General features: G+C 35.2%; 2 protein-coding genes across 5 annotated transcripts; one reads left to right on the forward strand and one right to left on the reverse strand.

The window, feature by feature from the left end:
• Nucleotides 1-3,897: 3,897 nt before the first annotated feature.
• Nucleotides 3,898-8,247, forward strand: LOC129763083 (synaptic vesicle glycoprotein 2C-like). 4 transcript variants are annotated; one of them, XM_055761845.1, is made up of 13 exons: nt 3,898-4,051; nt 4,223-4,305; nt 5,683-5,866; nt 5,923-6,141; nt 6,213-6,375; nt 6,458-6,527; nt 6,648-6,681; nt 6,739-6,880; nt 6,967-7,105; nt 7,165-7,633; nt 7,685-7,844; nt 7,897-8,024; nt 8,085-8,247. In XM_055761845.1, exons 3-13 carry the CDS (start codon nt 5,863-5,865, stop codon nt 8,138-8,140), a joined length of 1,584 nt encoding a protein of 527 aa, XP_055617820.1. In that variant the 5' UTR covers nt 3,898-4,051; nt 4,223-4,305; nt 5,683-5,862; the 3' UTR covers nt 8,141-8,247. The 4 variants fall into 4 exon arrangements, with proteins under 4 accessions (XP_055617820.1, XP_055617822.1, XP_055617819.1 ...); XM_055761847.1 differs by having other exon boundaries at nt 3,919-4,051; nt 4,202-4,305; XM_055761844.1 differs by lacking the exons at nt 3,898-4,051; nt 4,223-4,305 and adding an exon at nt 4,908-5,413.
• On the reverse strand, nt 7,682-11,306 carry LOC129763084 (homeobox protein DLX-2). The gene is made up of 4 exons (XM_055761849.1): nt 10,815-11,306; nt 8,705-8,786; nt 8,397-8,646; nt 7,682-8,302 (listed from the first exon to the last, which is right to left on the reverse strand). Exons 1-4 carry the CDS (start codon nt 11,173-11,175, stop codon nt 8,291-8,293), a joined length of 705 nt encoding a protein of 234 aa, XP_055617824.1. The 5' UTR covers nt 11,176-11,306; the 3' UTR covers nt 7,682-8,290.
• Between the last annotated feature and the right edge of the window lie 3,373 nt (nt 11,307-14,679).

Below are 14,679 nucleotides of genomic sequence, written 5' to 3' on the forward strand. Positions count from 1 at the left end.
ATGTGAATCCAACGAGCGAACAAATCGTAATGAAAGTATTTGTTTTGCCATCGCTGCCTTTTAACGCTCATTCGTTCGTCTCGTTGGACTCGCCCCTTTGGCTGAGTCTGCCGATTTGTCTCTATACTGTGAGCGTGTACCGCTAAAGTACAAAACGCGGATCCGCTGAAAAATATATCATTCTCTTTCAAACCGTAAATCAGTGTGGTTGTATGGCATCGTTTCACATCACATCGCATCAACGGATTGGTGCCGGAGCATCAGTATACTTAATAACGGTTATAGAATTTCGGCCGCCGGACATTCTTTGTGTGGACACCGACTGGACAACATTGTTGCTGGACGAGCTGGACGGCTAGGGATCGAGTGCCTTTCTCAAGGCAAGAGGGTGGAGGTGGTAGCGCTGGAGTAGAGTAGAGTTTTCAAAGGGCCTTTCTCAAGGCTAGAGACGAATGAACTGCAAAAGTTTAAAGTCTCTATAATACAATACCTTACCTTACCTTCGGCCGCCGGAGTGCTCGAGTTGGCTTGCAAAGCTGCTCACGACAATAAGAAAACCCGCCTACAGAACAGAGTACATTCGGTTCGGTGGCAACAACTAGTTTCAGCGAGTGGCAAACGCAATCGCAAAACAGCAGCAGGTAGAAGAAGGAAAAAGTTTGTTTATACAGACTGCTTTGGTGGCAAAACCAGCAACCGTAAAACACGGCGCTTTTCAGGGCCATTAAACCTTTCAAAGAAGAGTTATTAAAAGTTTTTCACAATACCAATGCATTCTAAAGTGACATAATATGACATATAATATAAACTGATTTATTTTGTTTATGCTTGTTCTTGAACTTATTGGTGGTTGGGGTCTTTTAAATTGATCATTCAGTTTTCACAAACCCATGCTCTTACAATTCATTCGTCTCCGAAACCACAGTTTAAGGTACGGTAATATGTTAAATAGTGAAATATATGATAGTGAATGAGCTGATGACCACCTATGCATTCCATATCACCGCCATCATTTTGAATGTACGATATATGCACACGCCGAAAGATGCCCGGCGTTGAACATTTAATAAGTACAAAGCCTTCAGAAAAAAATCAAGAATCAACTATAAGATAGTGAGGAAAAATTGAGAAAGTTTGTAAAAAAACGCAGAAACACAACACCAAAGGTTCTTTTCAGAACCCCCAACATGTTCATAAAGAGTAAACAGTAAACTAATCCATTTTTCAGGTAGATAGGTAGGTATTCACATAGGAGAAGAAAATAAAACAATATATTTAAAATATATATTTAGCAAAAGCTGTCCCCTTTGTATAGTCCTACGTCACTCCGGTTATGTCCCTGACATTACCCACCCGTCTTTTTTTTTATGGTTGCATGAAATAAAATATATCAATCATATCGATTTCAAGTATTCTTTATATATTCTCAATTGAATCACATTGAAATTATCTTCTTAAACAACAACTGAACAAGCTTTAACAATATACACATTACTTTTTCGGGTGATTGGGCTCTCTAATTTAACTACACATGACGGTATGAATTATGCTGTTTCATGGTACACGAATGCATGATTGCAAAGAAAATACACCATAAAACATGTGTTTTATCATACAGACAGACATACCGCTAACAAGTAACGCCACTTCCAACAAATCTTCTTTAATAAGACTGGCTCCATAAACTATAATATACTTTTTCGGGTGATAGAGAGCCCAATTTAACTACTCATGGCGGTATGAATTATGCTGTTTCATGGTACACGAATGCATGATTGCAAAGAAAATACACCTTAAAACACATGTTTTATCATACAGACAGACATACCGCTAATAAGTAACGCTACTTCCAACAAATCTTCTTTAATAAGACTGGTTCCATAAACTATAATATTTTGGTCGGGTACGACGCAATCAATAAACAAAAACGCCGGTGTTTCACAACTATACAACAAGATGAAAAATGTATTGATCTTTACAAGAATAAAATCAATGTCAAATGAATTACAACAAATTTATAATGTGTTTGGTCCACTTTTGTTCTTAATCGGTTCGCACAGCCTATTCGGCGTGTTTTCACGAAACCTTCACACAGTTCACACAACCTACGAGGGCAGTCCGATAAGTACTTAGCCTACAGAAAAAAAAACAAAAGTTTTTTTACAATGGCGATTTATTTCTCAACATAGTCTCCTTATAGCTCGATACACTTGACCCAGCGATGCTCCAACTTCTTTAATCCATCTGAAAAATACGTTTTCTCGAGGTCCGCAAAGAAGGCCTCCGTTGCGGGGATGACCTCCTCATTCGACTCAAATTTCTACCCGACAAGTGACTTTTTCAAGTTTGGAAACAAAAAAAGTCGCACGGGGACAAATCTGGAGAATACGATGGATGGGGCAGCAGTTCGTAGCGCAATTCGACCAATTTGGCCGTGGCGACGGTGGAATTTCTATTTTTTACATTATTCTAAAATACGCGGACACTCCCGCTTCCACACACAATCAAAACAAACTACGAGTCCGATTCGGCTAGAATTTTGACAGTAACCGTTTACGAATGTACTACACTACAGACTGTAATCTATCTTGCGATACTGACACCATCGGGCGATGCGGCTAAGTACTAATCGGATCACCCTCGTATACCGTCCATCTGCGACCTGTTGAATTTGTATTTTGTTCTACGCAGATGGTATCTGGTCCTTGAGACTGTTCAACAATTCCATACTGCTTGTTACCTGCACGTACTCTACATACGATCACTCCCACAAGCTCTCGAATGGGTTTTAATCTAGTGGAAGTTCTGACCAGTCCAGATTTGGAATGTTCAATGAACCATGCCTTGTACCTTCAGATTATCATTCATGTTGGTCCCTGAAAGATTCACTCAACATATAGACAATTCTAAAATACGCGGACACTCCCGCTTCCACACACAATCAAAACAAACTACGAGTCCGATTCGGCTAGAATTTTGACAGTAACCGTTTACGAATGTACTACACTACAGACTGTAATCTATCTTGCGATACTGACACCATCGGGCGATGCGGCTAAGTACTAATCGGATCACCCTCGTATACCGTCCATCTGCGACCTGTTGAATTTGTATTTTGTTCTACGCAGATGGTATCTGGTCCTTGAGACTCTTCAACACTTCCATACTGCTTGTTACCTGCACGTACTCTACATACGATCACTCCCACAAGCTCTCGAATGGGTTTTAATCTAGTGGAAGTTCTGACCAGTCCAGATTTGGAATGTTCAATGAACCATGCCTTGTACCTTCAGATTATCATTCATGTTGGTCCCTGAAAGATTCACTCAACATATAGACAACCACAACTTTGACAGCATGCTTGCACTTTCCGCCGACCTTTTTCAGTTATGAAATAATGTTTTTATTATTCAAGAAGTTGAATAAACGTAACTGACAACCGCCAGCAAATTGAAATTACATAAATGGTATTCCGGCCCAAACAACAAAACAAGTTCTGGGAGGGTGGATTTTTTAAGTCGCGTGGAACATGGAGAAAAATTGTTGTTGCAAATATAATTGGAAAAATGTATGTCCACGTATAAAAATGATGCTTTTGATTTTTCCTAACAATCAGCTCGAACCTATTTTGTTCTAAAAAATATGAATTAAAACTTTTTACAGCTAGAAGTAACTACAATATTCAAATTTCGGACTTATATGCAACGGTAAAAAGAACGACAGCTTTGCAGAATTGAATTTTGGTGGATTTAAAAAAAATACCACAGTTTCGAAAATTATTTTTTTCAATAAATTCCCAACTTTACCTCAAATGACGGTATCTATTGTTCTGTTGTTTGTTATCAATTTTATAATAGATGAAAGCCTCATCACCCCGAAAATGTATTACTATCTGCTTCTGGATCTTGTGAGGATTATTTTCGTTAGTGTACTATGGTACTTTGACTATCGTTTTGTTCACAGAAAAATATGAATTATAGTAAGCTGGAAGTGACAATCAAATGAAAAGAAACCAAAACAGATTTTTGTTCGTCTTACTCTGATGTGCAAGGTAATGTATTTCTTTCTTTTCCGTTGACATAATACGACACAGGCAGAAGATGTTCTCGTATTTTTTGTGCGTGAAGCGATCTGGTCCCTGTGGAATTAATTAACTTGAAATGACTAAAAAAGCGGATCCTTACTGTCCGTCACACAAAAGCAATTACTTCTATCATTTCAGTCTTCTTAGCCAGCTTGACTTTCTCTGCGAACATGGAAGCATTAACATAGAGAGAAAAAACATTTTGAAAACACTGTTCACAGGTAAATAACGAACTAATTCGAATGTTTTTTTTTCGGAACATGAACTTGGAGCATGAAGATGCATGTCTTAGTTGTACTAAACCGATATTAAAAACACTTTCGAGCGTTCATTATTTGTATAAATGTTATTTTCAAAAATTGAATGAATATAATCTAGATTTGTTTACATTTCAATTAACACACTAATTCTACTCTTTTCGAAATCCGATATGAAAAAATCCTAAAAGCACTGAACGCTAACTATACACCGACGCAACGTTAACCTATAAGCACGTTACGCGTTCTGTGTTCAAGTGCAAGTTTAAGGATCGACATTGTGAGCAACTGTCGTAAACTAACCATGCACTTGAAGCGACAAACGAAATCACTGGTAGTGACGACATTCTTGGCTGTAGTGCAATGAATGAAAGAAGAAGAAAAACAACTATGATATCTGCATTCTTTCGCATGTGGTGGATGTTCAAACCACATCTCACATAGCGACTGTTCAATTTGCATCAATTGATGCTTCCAAATTGCTTTGAAATAAATATCAAATATCGAAAGACCTAGTGTATCACAACCATCATTTCAATACCTGGCAACAATACAAATTTGCACAAATTTACACAAAGTATAAATTCTAATTATAAAAAGATTCTATAAGTCCGTTCAGTTCAAAAAGCGCGCTTGGGGAAAGTGGATGCATTTCTTAAAAAAAACAATGGCTTGAGGGATGCATGGTGAAAGCTAAGTGAATCGCTCATTCAGCTACGAGTGGCCAACCCCAGAAGATTTTATTTTTATAATACGTGAAATTCAGATGCGCAATTCACATCCGTTGGCCATCAATAAACTATTCATGATAGCGTGAAAAATCAATATGATTATGATACGAATCATGTTTATATAACACATTTTTTTTTCAAAAGTGCTCGTAACATGATCAGTGATAAGTGAAACAAATAGTTAAAAATAGATTAGAAATTGACATTTGAACAGTTGAAACTCTAATTTAGACGGGATTACATGTATCCCTTACATAATCATTTATCAAACATAGAAACGATTATTTGTTCAAGTTTTATGTATTGTGCAAAGATGTTCAAGAAAAAATAAATAATTGGAGGTGAGGTGGAATTCAACAGTTATTAATAGGAAATTATTTTTTCATCTCCAACATAGAATAAAAAAACAAATGATGAAAAAAGCATCCTTCAAGTGGTGAACATGATTATCGATATCAATTTATCATACGAGCCTTTGATTCATTTTTTGTTTCATAACAATATTCTATTAGCAGTTTTGTGTTATTGAGGAATTATGGTTATAAATACGATTCCAGTAAAATAGCAATGCATTATTGAAACAATCTTGATGAAACCGCATTCTTTCTAGCGTACAGTAAACTACAAGCAAGCAAATTAGCGTATGATCAACATTGTGGATAGATAGTTGAAGACAGTTCTAGCGACAAGCTTATCTTGAGTTTTACGGGCAACAAAGACTGTGAAGGTGTGCCGTGATAGTGCAAATTTCTCAAGAACAGAATAATAATTTCTTCAATTTATCTCAGCTATGGGTAAGCAAATTATTAGTTGTCATACTTTTAAAGTTGATATTATTTTCAAATTCCAGGGCTAGACTTCATACAAGGTGGCAGTGCCGATTACGAGAATGCTCTCATTCTCGCTGGTTTCGGAAAATTTCATTACCATTTATTAACCATATGCGGATTAATCTACGCAAATACTGCAGTCGGCATCACAATTATTTCCTTTGTCCTACCATCAGCAACGTGTGATTTTCAAATGACATCAGAAGATAAAGGATGGCTCACTGCTGCTCCCATGCTAGGTATGCACTTATCACTGTAATCGTTGTGCGGTTTTAGTAACTTATTCTCCGATGTTGTTCTATCTGCTCAGGCATGGTGATAGGCTCTTACTTTTGGGGTTGTCTGGCCGACACTAAAGGAAGACGAATTGTTCTCATTGCGGCATTGTTACTGGATGGCTTTATTGGATTGCTGTCATCGATAACCCGAATTTTTGGGCTCTTTATGCTTCTCCGATTCATTAATGGTTTTGCGTATGTATTGTGATTGAAATGTCAATAATAGAACGATCGTCTTGTTATATGCCAATTATATACATTTAATATTCAAATTTAGAATTACAGGTGCAATGGGAATTTGCTTCCCGTATTTGGGAGAATTCCAACCAACTAAATATCGCGAAAAGGCAAGTGAAATATTCATTTTGAAAATTATTATCATTCACTTTTTTTGAAACAACATACCTGTAAATCAATGCCAATTATTATGAAACATAACAATAAGTGTTATTTTTATTAACATATAGGTACTGTGCTGGATGGAAATGTTTTGGACTGTGGGTATGTCGTGATGAGATAATTTTAGATGTAATTATGACGACTATTATTTATTTGAAGGAATTATTTTGCTACCTCTCATTGCTTGGCTACTCATCCCTATGAACTTCCGTATAAAGTATGAATGGACAATGGCAGGAGTTGGTTTAACATGGGCTTTCAGTAGCTGGAATTTGTTTGTGGCAGTATGTGCTCTACCAAGGTGAGCTATTCATAAAACCCAAACAAAATATTCTGCAAATATAAATTAACTCGAAGTTTACATTCTATTTAATTTAAAAAATACAGTCTCATCTTAGGAGCGAGTTTATACATTTTTCCAGAAAGTCCAAAATTTCTTATCGAATGCGGGGAAACTGAATTAGCATTAGAAATTGTAAAAGACATATATGTTAAGAATTCGGGACGCGATCGATCCGAATACCCGGTACATAAAATATATTTCTATGCGAACCGTCGTTTAATTGTTCTAATTTTGTTTTACAGATAAAAAGTCTAAGGGAAAGCGAAAAAACAAATAGCGTCATGGGAACACATAATAGATCGATACGCACACTCAGTATGAGAAAGCCAAATCATCTCAAAATATTATTCAACGAGATTTGGGATCAGACCAAGGCTTTATGTAAAACTCCACATCTTAAAAACACCATCCTGACATGTTTTATTCAGTTTGGAATTACAAGCAGTTATTACACATTGATGATTTGGTTCCCGGAACTGTTTGATAGATTTGAACAGTATGAAACTCGTTTCCCAGACACATCTGCTTCTGTCTGTGATGTGTCTTCGATCGTATTAGATGATGTCAATGGAACACTTGTCGATGATTTCTGTGGGGGAACCATCGATACCAGCGTTTTTCTGCATACTGTCATCATTGGTCTGGCATGTATACCAACAAGTTTCTGGCTACCACTTTGTGTTCATCGACTTGGAGCAAAATTTTTCTTAGGTATTTATCGTGTTGGCGCTTGATCAATATAATATTCCTTATTATTTCTAGTATTCAGCCTTTTATTGGCTGGCGCCGTCACTGTAGGACTCTATTTTGTTATAAATTCAAAACAGAATTTGATCTTATCATGCGTGTTCGAAGCCTTAACATCTATGGCCATAAGTACTGTGTATTGTGTCATGGTAGATCTATTCCCAACCAATCTAAGGTAAACTGAATCTAAATCTTCTTCGCTTTATTCTTTATTATATCTTTTACAGGGTTATGGCTGCTGCATTATCTCTAACATTTGGACGAGGTGGAGCTTTGGTTGGCAATCTACTCTTCGGTTATCTGATCGATTTAAATTGTGTAGTACCTATCGTATTATTCTCGGTTATGTTGTTCGGTAAAATTGAGTTTTATTATCAGCATTAATATATCCTATAATTTTGATTTTTATTTACAGTGAGTGGTGCCCTTTGTTTTTTCTTGCCTGACACAGGAAGTGAAGCACTGGATTAAAAAAATCATTCGGGAAATAAGGTCTATAGTCGTTATACTTCGCTAGTAAACGGTTCTTACAGAGAGAGATTTAATAAACAAAAGAATCACATGTAGACAATCTATTATTCGGTTTTATTCTCCACTTTCACTTTCCTGTTTTTTTTAAATTTACGGTTCCACCTTAAAAATAGGAAATAGTAATATACTATATGAGAGGTGTTTATTGTAAGCTTAATATAGACTTGTGTTTTTCAGATATGGCTGATAAACTTACATTTATAATAGGCGTTTGTACATAACTTTGAGCAACAGGCATAAAAGGAATGTTAGGGTTGGGAAAGTGATTTGTGTAAAGACTTTGGCGGTGAGCTATTTTCAACCTTGAAGTAAGCTGCTTTTTCCACTTTGTTCGTCTATTCTGGAACCACGTTTTTATTTGAACTTCCGTCAAACTTAAACATTTTGATAACTCGAGTCGTTTACTAACCGATAAGTATTTATCTTGCTTAAACTCGCCTTCTAACCTATTTGGAAATGTATATACAGTTATTGTTATGTTTGAGAACAAAAAAATAGTTCTACCTTTCCAATTGTTTAGCACTATAAGCTTGACGAGGCTTGCGATCCGTTCCTTGCTTCCGGCGTTTGATGTTTAGTTTTGGATCTAAAAAAAACGTATGAAATGATTGAAGATGAAAATCTGCTCACGTTTTGTGCTACATAAAAATAAAATATCGAGGAAAGACGTGAGTATAACGCATACTACAGCATACAAATTATTATTCTAGTTTGTGTTCTGTTTTATACTGGAAAAACTGTTGTGTAATTGTGCAAAATTTAAAATCTACAATATGGTATGTAAATCCGGAATAAAAGCGCCAAGTTGATGAAATCCTTGTCGCTTTTATCTCGTAGAATTGCTAATGACAAGCGCTGAGAATTGTAAGTAAATGTGTAATTTATCAATTTCCAAGTTTACAGTTTACCCAGCAAACATTTTCATATGCATAAATCGATTGCAACCGGAATACACAGCATCATATACGTATATTCAAACTGGTTTATACATACAAAAGTAGACGGTGACCCCATAATTTTCTGCGCTTTTAAATTATAAATGATTTAAATCTCTCTCTACCAGTGCTCTATACTTTGAATTTGTATGAAGATTTTGGCTAAAATATATAGAGAAACTATTGACCTTCAATATTCATTGAAAAAAAATTCTTATGTGCTATATAGCACAGCACAATTTCATTTTCAGAATTTTCATGGTTGAAATACCGTTGAAAAAATTTACAATCGTATAGTGATACAGCATTTCATTATCTGAATATGAATTACGTGAAGTAGGAGTAGAGTTGGTGAACTATGACCATGGATCGGGTTTATTGGCAAATATTGTGAGGAAGATCTAAAACCTTAATGAGTTGTATAATCATTGTAAATACGTACATATGTGAACGTGAAGCATTTCGTGCGTTAACAATATTGTTGAGAACACCAGCCTCCTATATACTTGATCCAATGTGCGGTGATGTGATAAACTTAACACCAACGATTAATTAAGCTTTCAGAAATTCATAGTATAATTTGGACACGAAAAAATTCGGGCATGCGAAAATGTTGTCATTTAGTTTTCTTATAAACAAAAAATTACAAATATCGCTGAAATTTTTCGTTCGTGAATATCTGCTCTTGAGTTCACTGAACATTTGAATTATTCCAAATCCATGGTATATGATGATTTGGAGAATGTTTGACCATCGACAGAAAACTCGGAAGCAGCAGAAAAGCTCCCATAACTCATTCGAAAATAGCTTCTTTTTTTTAATGGAACCCAAAGTTGTTTTTGGAAGATAATGGAAAAATAAAACGTAAAACAAAATCTGGAGGCAAAAACGCGCAGGGATTTCCTGATGAAATATGATTGCGTCGAAATGCATTGCAAGGTCGTTTTTATAATTTCTGGAATTATGAACCATAAAATTCATCAAAGAGGGGAAAAATAGTGCCCTGTGTTGAAGTACATTTCATCCCATCCCGAAGTGGGAAAATTTGTTGTACGCTACCTAATATTCGTTTCGGTCACCATTTATGGAAATGGACGAGTTGTGAACTCAATAGTAAAAAAAATCATCTTCGTTTTTAGATTTAATTAGAATTCGATTTGAATTGGCTATTAAGTTGATTAATTATGCGTCCTGATAAGTAATATAATCAAAATCAAATAATTCGATGACATTTCAATCAAACTAAAAAATTGAACTAATTAATCTGTCGTGAAATTGAAGAATATATTAACGCTTTGTTCGTATTAATATGATTTTCTGATTACTCCAACCTCACAGTTACATTCTAGTGTAACGATCAAATAGAACAATTTCTAGACGTCTCAACCAATCTCACGACTAGGTGCTAAATAATGCTGTCCACACACTCTTCGCAATTTGTTTACTCAATCTCAAATACTTCGCTGCTCAAATAAGCATAAAATGAAGATATTCGTGACTTAATCTTTTTATGAATTTATCATTATTTACTCAAGAGCTTCAACAAACAGAGGTATAGCAGAAAATCAAACATATTAAGCTACATTTATTCATTTTAGCACCTTGTTTTTATGGAGAAATGTGATCGACAACTATGTGTGTTAAATAAACATTGTGTTAATAGAGTCACTGATACTTACATAAATCCTTTGAAAAATCAATGTTACAACCGTTTCGAACTGTTCCCATCTTTTTTTGTATCCATTCAGGATAGGAGAAATCTGATGTGATGATTGTGCTGAAGTCACAGTTTGTCACACTAGATGGATAAAGCTCCATCGTTGTTCTATTATCAGTCACATGTTGTGAAATGCTGCACAATTCAAAATTTTCAGTGTCACTGGCCCGAACATCCGTGGACAGTCCCAATATATCATCAATCGAAAATGTTTTCCTTCTATGGATATTTTTATTTGAAAATATTTTATACATATCTGAACTATAAAAATTTAACGTTTCCACATCACAATTACTATTTCGTTCATAGTTAGTATCGTACATATTCGCTTCTTTTTTTCATTCGTGCTAGAAGTTGAATTTTCACTGATATCACTTATAGATTGTGTTTTCATAACCCATTCTATTATCATAACTACTTATCATATCAGTCCTTCTATCGTTAACGTCTGGTTGAAACTCTATCTAATATCAAACTGGTTGAAGTCGATTCGCCGTGCGTGCACTCGTCTTTAAGCGTCTCTGCTCACATCAACACCTCTCATAATTGTGCATCATATATTTGTTTCCTTCTCTTTCCATGATCCACCCAACCATAATCGTTGTAATGCGATAAAAGGTTAACGCCTATTTCTGGTTTCCATCACTCTTTGCGAACGTATATGTGAGAGAGTGAGACAAGTATAATTATGCCACGCCAATATTCACAGCATCTTTTCCAAAGCATAATTCAAAGTATTGTTGTTCGCAATAAGTTAATAATAACATGACAACGTCGTACGATTATTCTCGCAGTATACAATATTTCATCGATGATATCCCCGTATTGTATATTAGAACTATGTATCGTTTATGAGTTTCCAATAAAATTTGATGATGGGTTTATACAGATTGATAAAAAGTAACATAAATTGTATATAAGTGACCGATAAACCATTCATGATATTGTTCAATTCGTCTACAAGTCATCAAAAACGACCTTTGCATCATTACTCGCAGTCAGTGAGGTTAAAGGTGATTTGATTAATCGGTAGTTTTGTACATAAAAACGTCTTCAAAATTGAAAAAAAACGCAGCGTCATATTCAAAATGTGGCTGTTGAATTCTATGAGTCAACTATCAAAGCATTCATTTCAAAAGGAACAAACACGATTGTTCATGTCTGAATTATTTCTTACGTTTATAATAATTTAGATAGTTACGACCCACAACCCACAATTCTGATACGGAACGTGTCTTTCTCATCTGCATTCAAACTAGAAATAGGAATCAGATATCGAAATTCATTGAGTTACTACGGTATTTTGTCGAATAGATAAACGTGTTCATCTCGCTTCTTTAAAAACAACTTTCTCCATTTTACTCACAAAGAATTCGATGTAAATTCTTTTTTATCTTTTTATTTTTCTCAAATGGCACTCAAGTTCCAAGAGGAGCTCTTCTATCTCATCAAAATGTCGCTCATGTCGTTTTTATAAAACTTTGGGGAGATTCCGATATCGTATATCAAACATTCAGTGCATGTTTAGAGTCATGCTCGAAGATATATGTGTAGCAGTGTAATTCAGAAAAATATTATTTGATGAAGAATGGGAATTGAACACGATATGTGGGATTAGCATTGGAAATCTTACATTGGTCTTTGCAGTTTGTCAGAGAAAAGATCCCCAATCATCACTCCGTCATCAGCAAGTAGTAAAATCAAAAAACAATTTTTTTGCGAGGACTTCAGAAAAAATGAAAAGGGCCAACTTCCAATGATCGTTACTTTGAATAAAATGTTTTAATTTATTCGAGAACAATAAACGTGTAGCGTAAATGATGTTGATTTGTCCGATTTTGGGTGTGTACACGCAACTAGTGAATGTAAATCGACTTTTCTTCATGATTACATGTAATCAAGACGAGTTTGGATTTGTTGGAAAGCCCCAAGCTTTAGTAGCTAATAATACCATATGCCGTTCAAATTGTTCATTTTTTCATGTTTTTTCAACGAGTTTCTTCAAAGAGATATATCATTATAATCATGGTTTGTCCATCTCTAATCATGGTTTGTCCGAAAAATGATCAAGGTTTGTCCGGTTTTAATAACCACCATTTTTAAATGAAGAAATTCGAATTTTCGAGTAGATGTCACATTTCTCAGTGCTTCAGTTTACTGTCATCATATTGATCCATTCATAATTTAGACTTTTTAAGGGGGTCTCCGTAGCCACATTGGTTGCGCGTTCGCTTAGTAAGCGATCGATCGTGAGTTCAAAACTCAGGACCCTCATTGACCATCTTTGTGTTGTTACAGAATAGCTACGTCCACACAACAATCATCAGCGATGGAGAATCGATCCACGGTCGAAATAAGATCGATTCATCCATACAACTGCTCTGCTCTGCAAGACACATCGGGCTGCTGTTCTATAAATAACTCAACAATGATCAATCAACTGTCTCCGCTGTCCGGTGGTCCAACTGGATAATGGAAGAACAGAAAGAATACTCTTACGCCTAAATGGCTACTGTGTGAATGTACCATATGTGTAATGGTATAGAAGGAATACTGGCGAACGGCAACTGTGTAATGTGCTAATTATAGATATGATAACCATGTGACATGTACTCGATTAAAATTCGGCTCTGTTACAGCTAAAATGCTAATGAGCCTTAAATAAATAAATGGGATGAAAAAAAATAATTTAGACTTTTTCCAAAACTTTGCCTTTTCTTGGTAATTTTAGAGGAGAACTACACTCAACAGAGAGAAACTTTATTTCTGCTGCGCGCAAAGTGCATCATAAACAAACTGCAGCGCGCCAAGCGGTTTGGGAACATTTGAATACCTGATTTGACACAGGTCAACTGAACTAGAGCTTTCAAAAAAATAGGCAAACCCAGATCAGATTTTCGACTGGTCAAACCAACATCATTCATCCTATTTTAATGGAATCAGCTGTATATGTAAACTATATTAGGTTTACGGGAAGGTCGTATGTCAAAATATGAATAAAAGCAGAAATAGCTCTCTCGGTTGCCATTCGAATGTAGTTTTATGCTCACCATATTGAGGGATTTCTCTATGAATTTAGTTAAAATGAGAGGTAAATATGTCAACCACTACGCCAGATTGTCTTCAGAGAGGGGATGTGAACTGAACAGTTATTGCTTTCTTAATTTGGGGCAAAATATTCAGCCAGGAATGTTTGAGTCTGGAAAAATATACATTCCATATTTTTTTTTTATATTACTTTTCCTAAATTGTTACGGTTTATCAAAGTAATGGAATTTTATAATTTTGTGAAAATTCATATCCCCTTTTTAAGAGACTGCGACATCGCACCACTAGATATATATCAAATTTTTTTGAATTCAAATGTTTTCTAATAAAAATATATTCAACAATATCGAAAGCGTGGGTCTTTTGAAATACAAAATTTTTAACACTATGACTTCTTTGACACTTTAATGTATTTAATTTTTTTTTTTTTCTAAATAGTCCAATAATTTTCCAACAACTTTGCCGTATGTCATATTTTGATCAGACATCTTGATTTCGAGTTTAGATGTTTGAAAAACGATTCCATTTTTTCACATATGCCCTCATGGAGAATCAATGGTAATTAAAATTGGTCATATGATAATAAAAACTGTGATTTTGTGTGACTGCATCCATATGTATAATATTTCAAGAAAAATCAGAGTGGGTCGGATCAACAGCTGGAAGATTTGGCGTGGAATTGGTCTATGAAAAAATATGACTCTATGTGAATGGGCCCAGCTTATTTCATACATACATCTTTTATTTCAATAATGATTTTAAAAAAAATCGCATTAATC

The sequence above is a fragment of the Toxorhynchites rutilus genome, chromosome 1, assembly GCF_029784135.1.
Source record: "Toxorhynchites rutilus septentrionalis strain SRP chromosome 1, ASM2978413v1, whole genome shotgun sequence".
Taxonomy (NCBI): Eukaryota; Metazoa; Arthropoda; class Insecta; order Diptera; family Culicidae; genus Toxorhynchites; species Toxorhynchites rutilus.

Excerpts from the sequence above, each read along its gene's own strand:
- LOC129763083 (XM_055761845.1), top strand. Across the intron at positions 6,881-6,966 it reads GCAGTATGTGCTCTACCAAG|TCTCATCTTAGGAGCGAGTT; the intron begins GTGAGCTATTCA and ends TAAAAAATACAG. Across the intron at positions 7,634-7,684 it reads TGGAGCAAAATTTTTCTTAG|TATTCAGCCTTTTATTGGCT; the intron begins GTATTTATCGTG and ends TATTATTTCTAG.
- LOC129763084 (XM_055761849.1), bottom strand. The coding sequence starts at position 11,175 with ATGTACGATACTAACTATGAACGAAATAGTAATTGTGATGTGGAAACG. Across the intron at positions 8,787-10,814 it reads TGATTTTTCAAAGGATTTAT|ATCCAAAACTAAACATCAAA; the intron begins GTAAGTATCAGT and ends CGTTTTTTTTAG. Across the intron at positions 8,647-8,704 it reads AGTGCTAAACAATTGGAAAG|GTTAGAAGGCGAGTTTAAGC; the intron begins GTAGAACTATTT and ends ATTTCCAAATAG.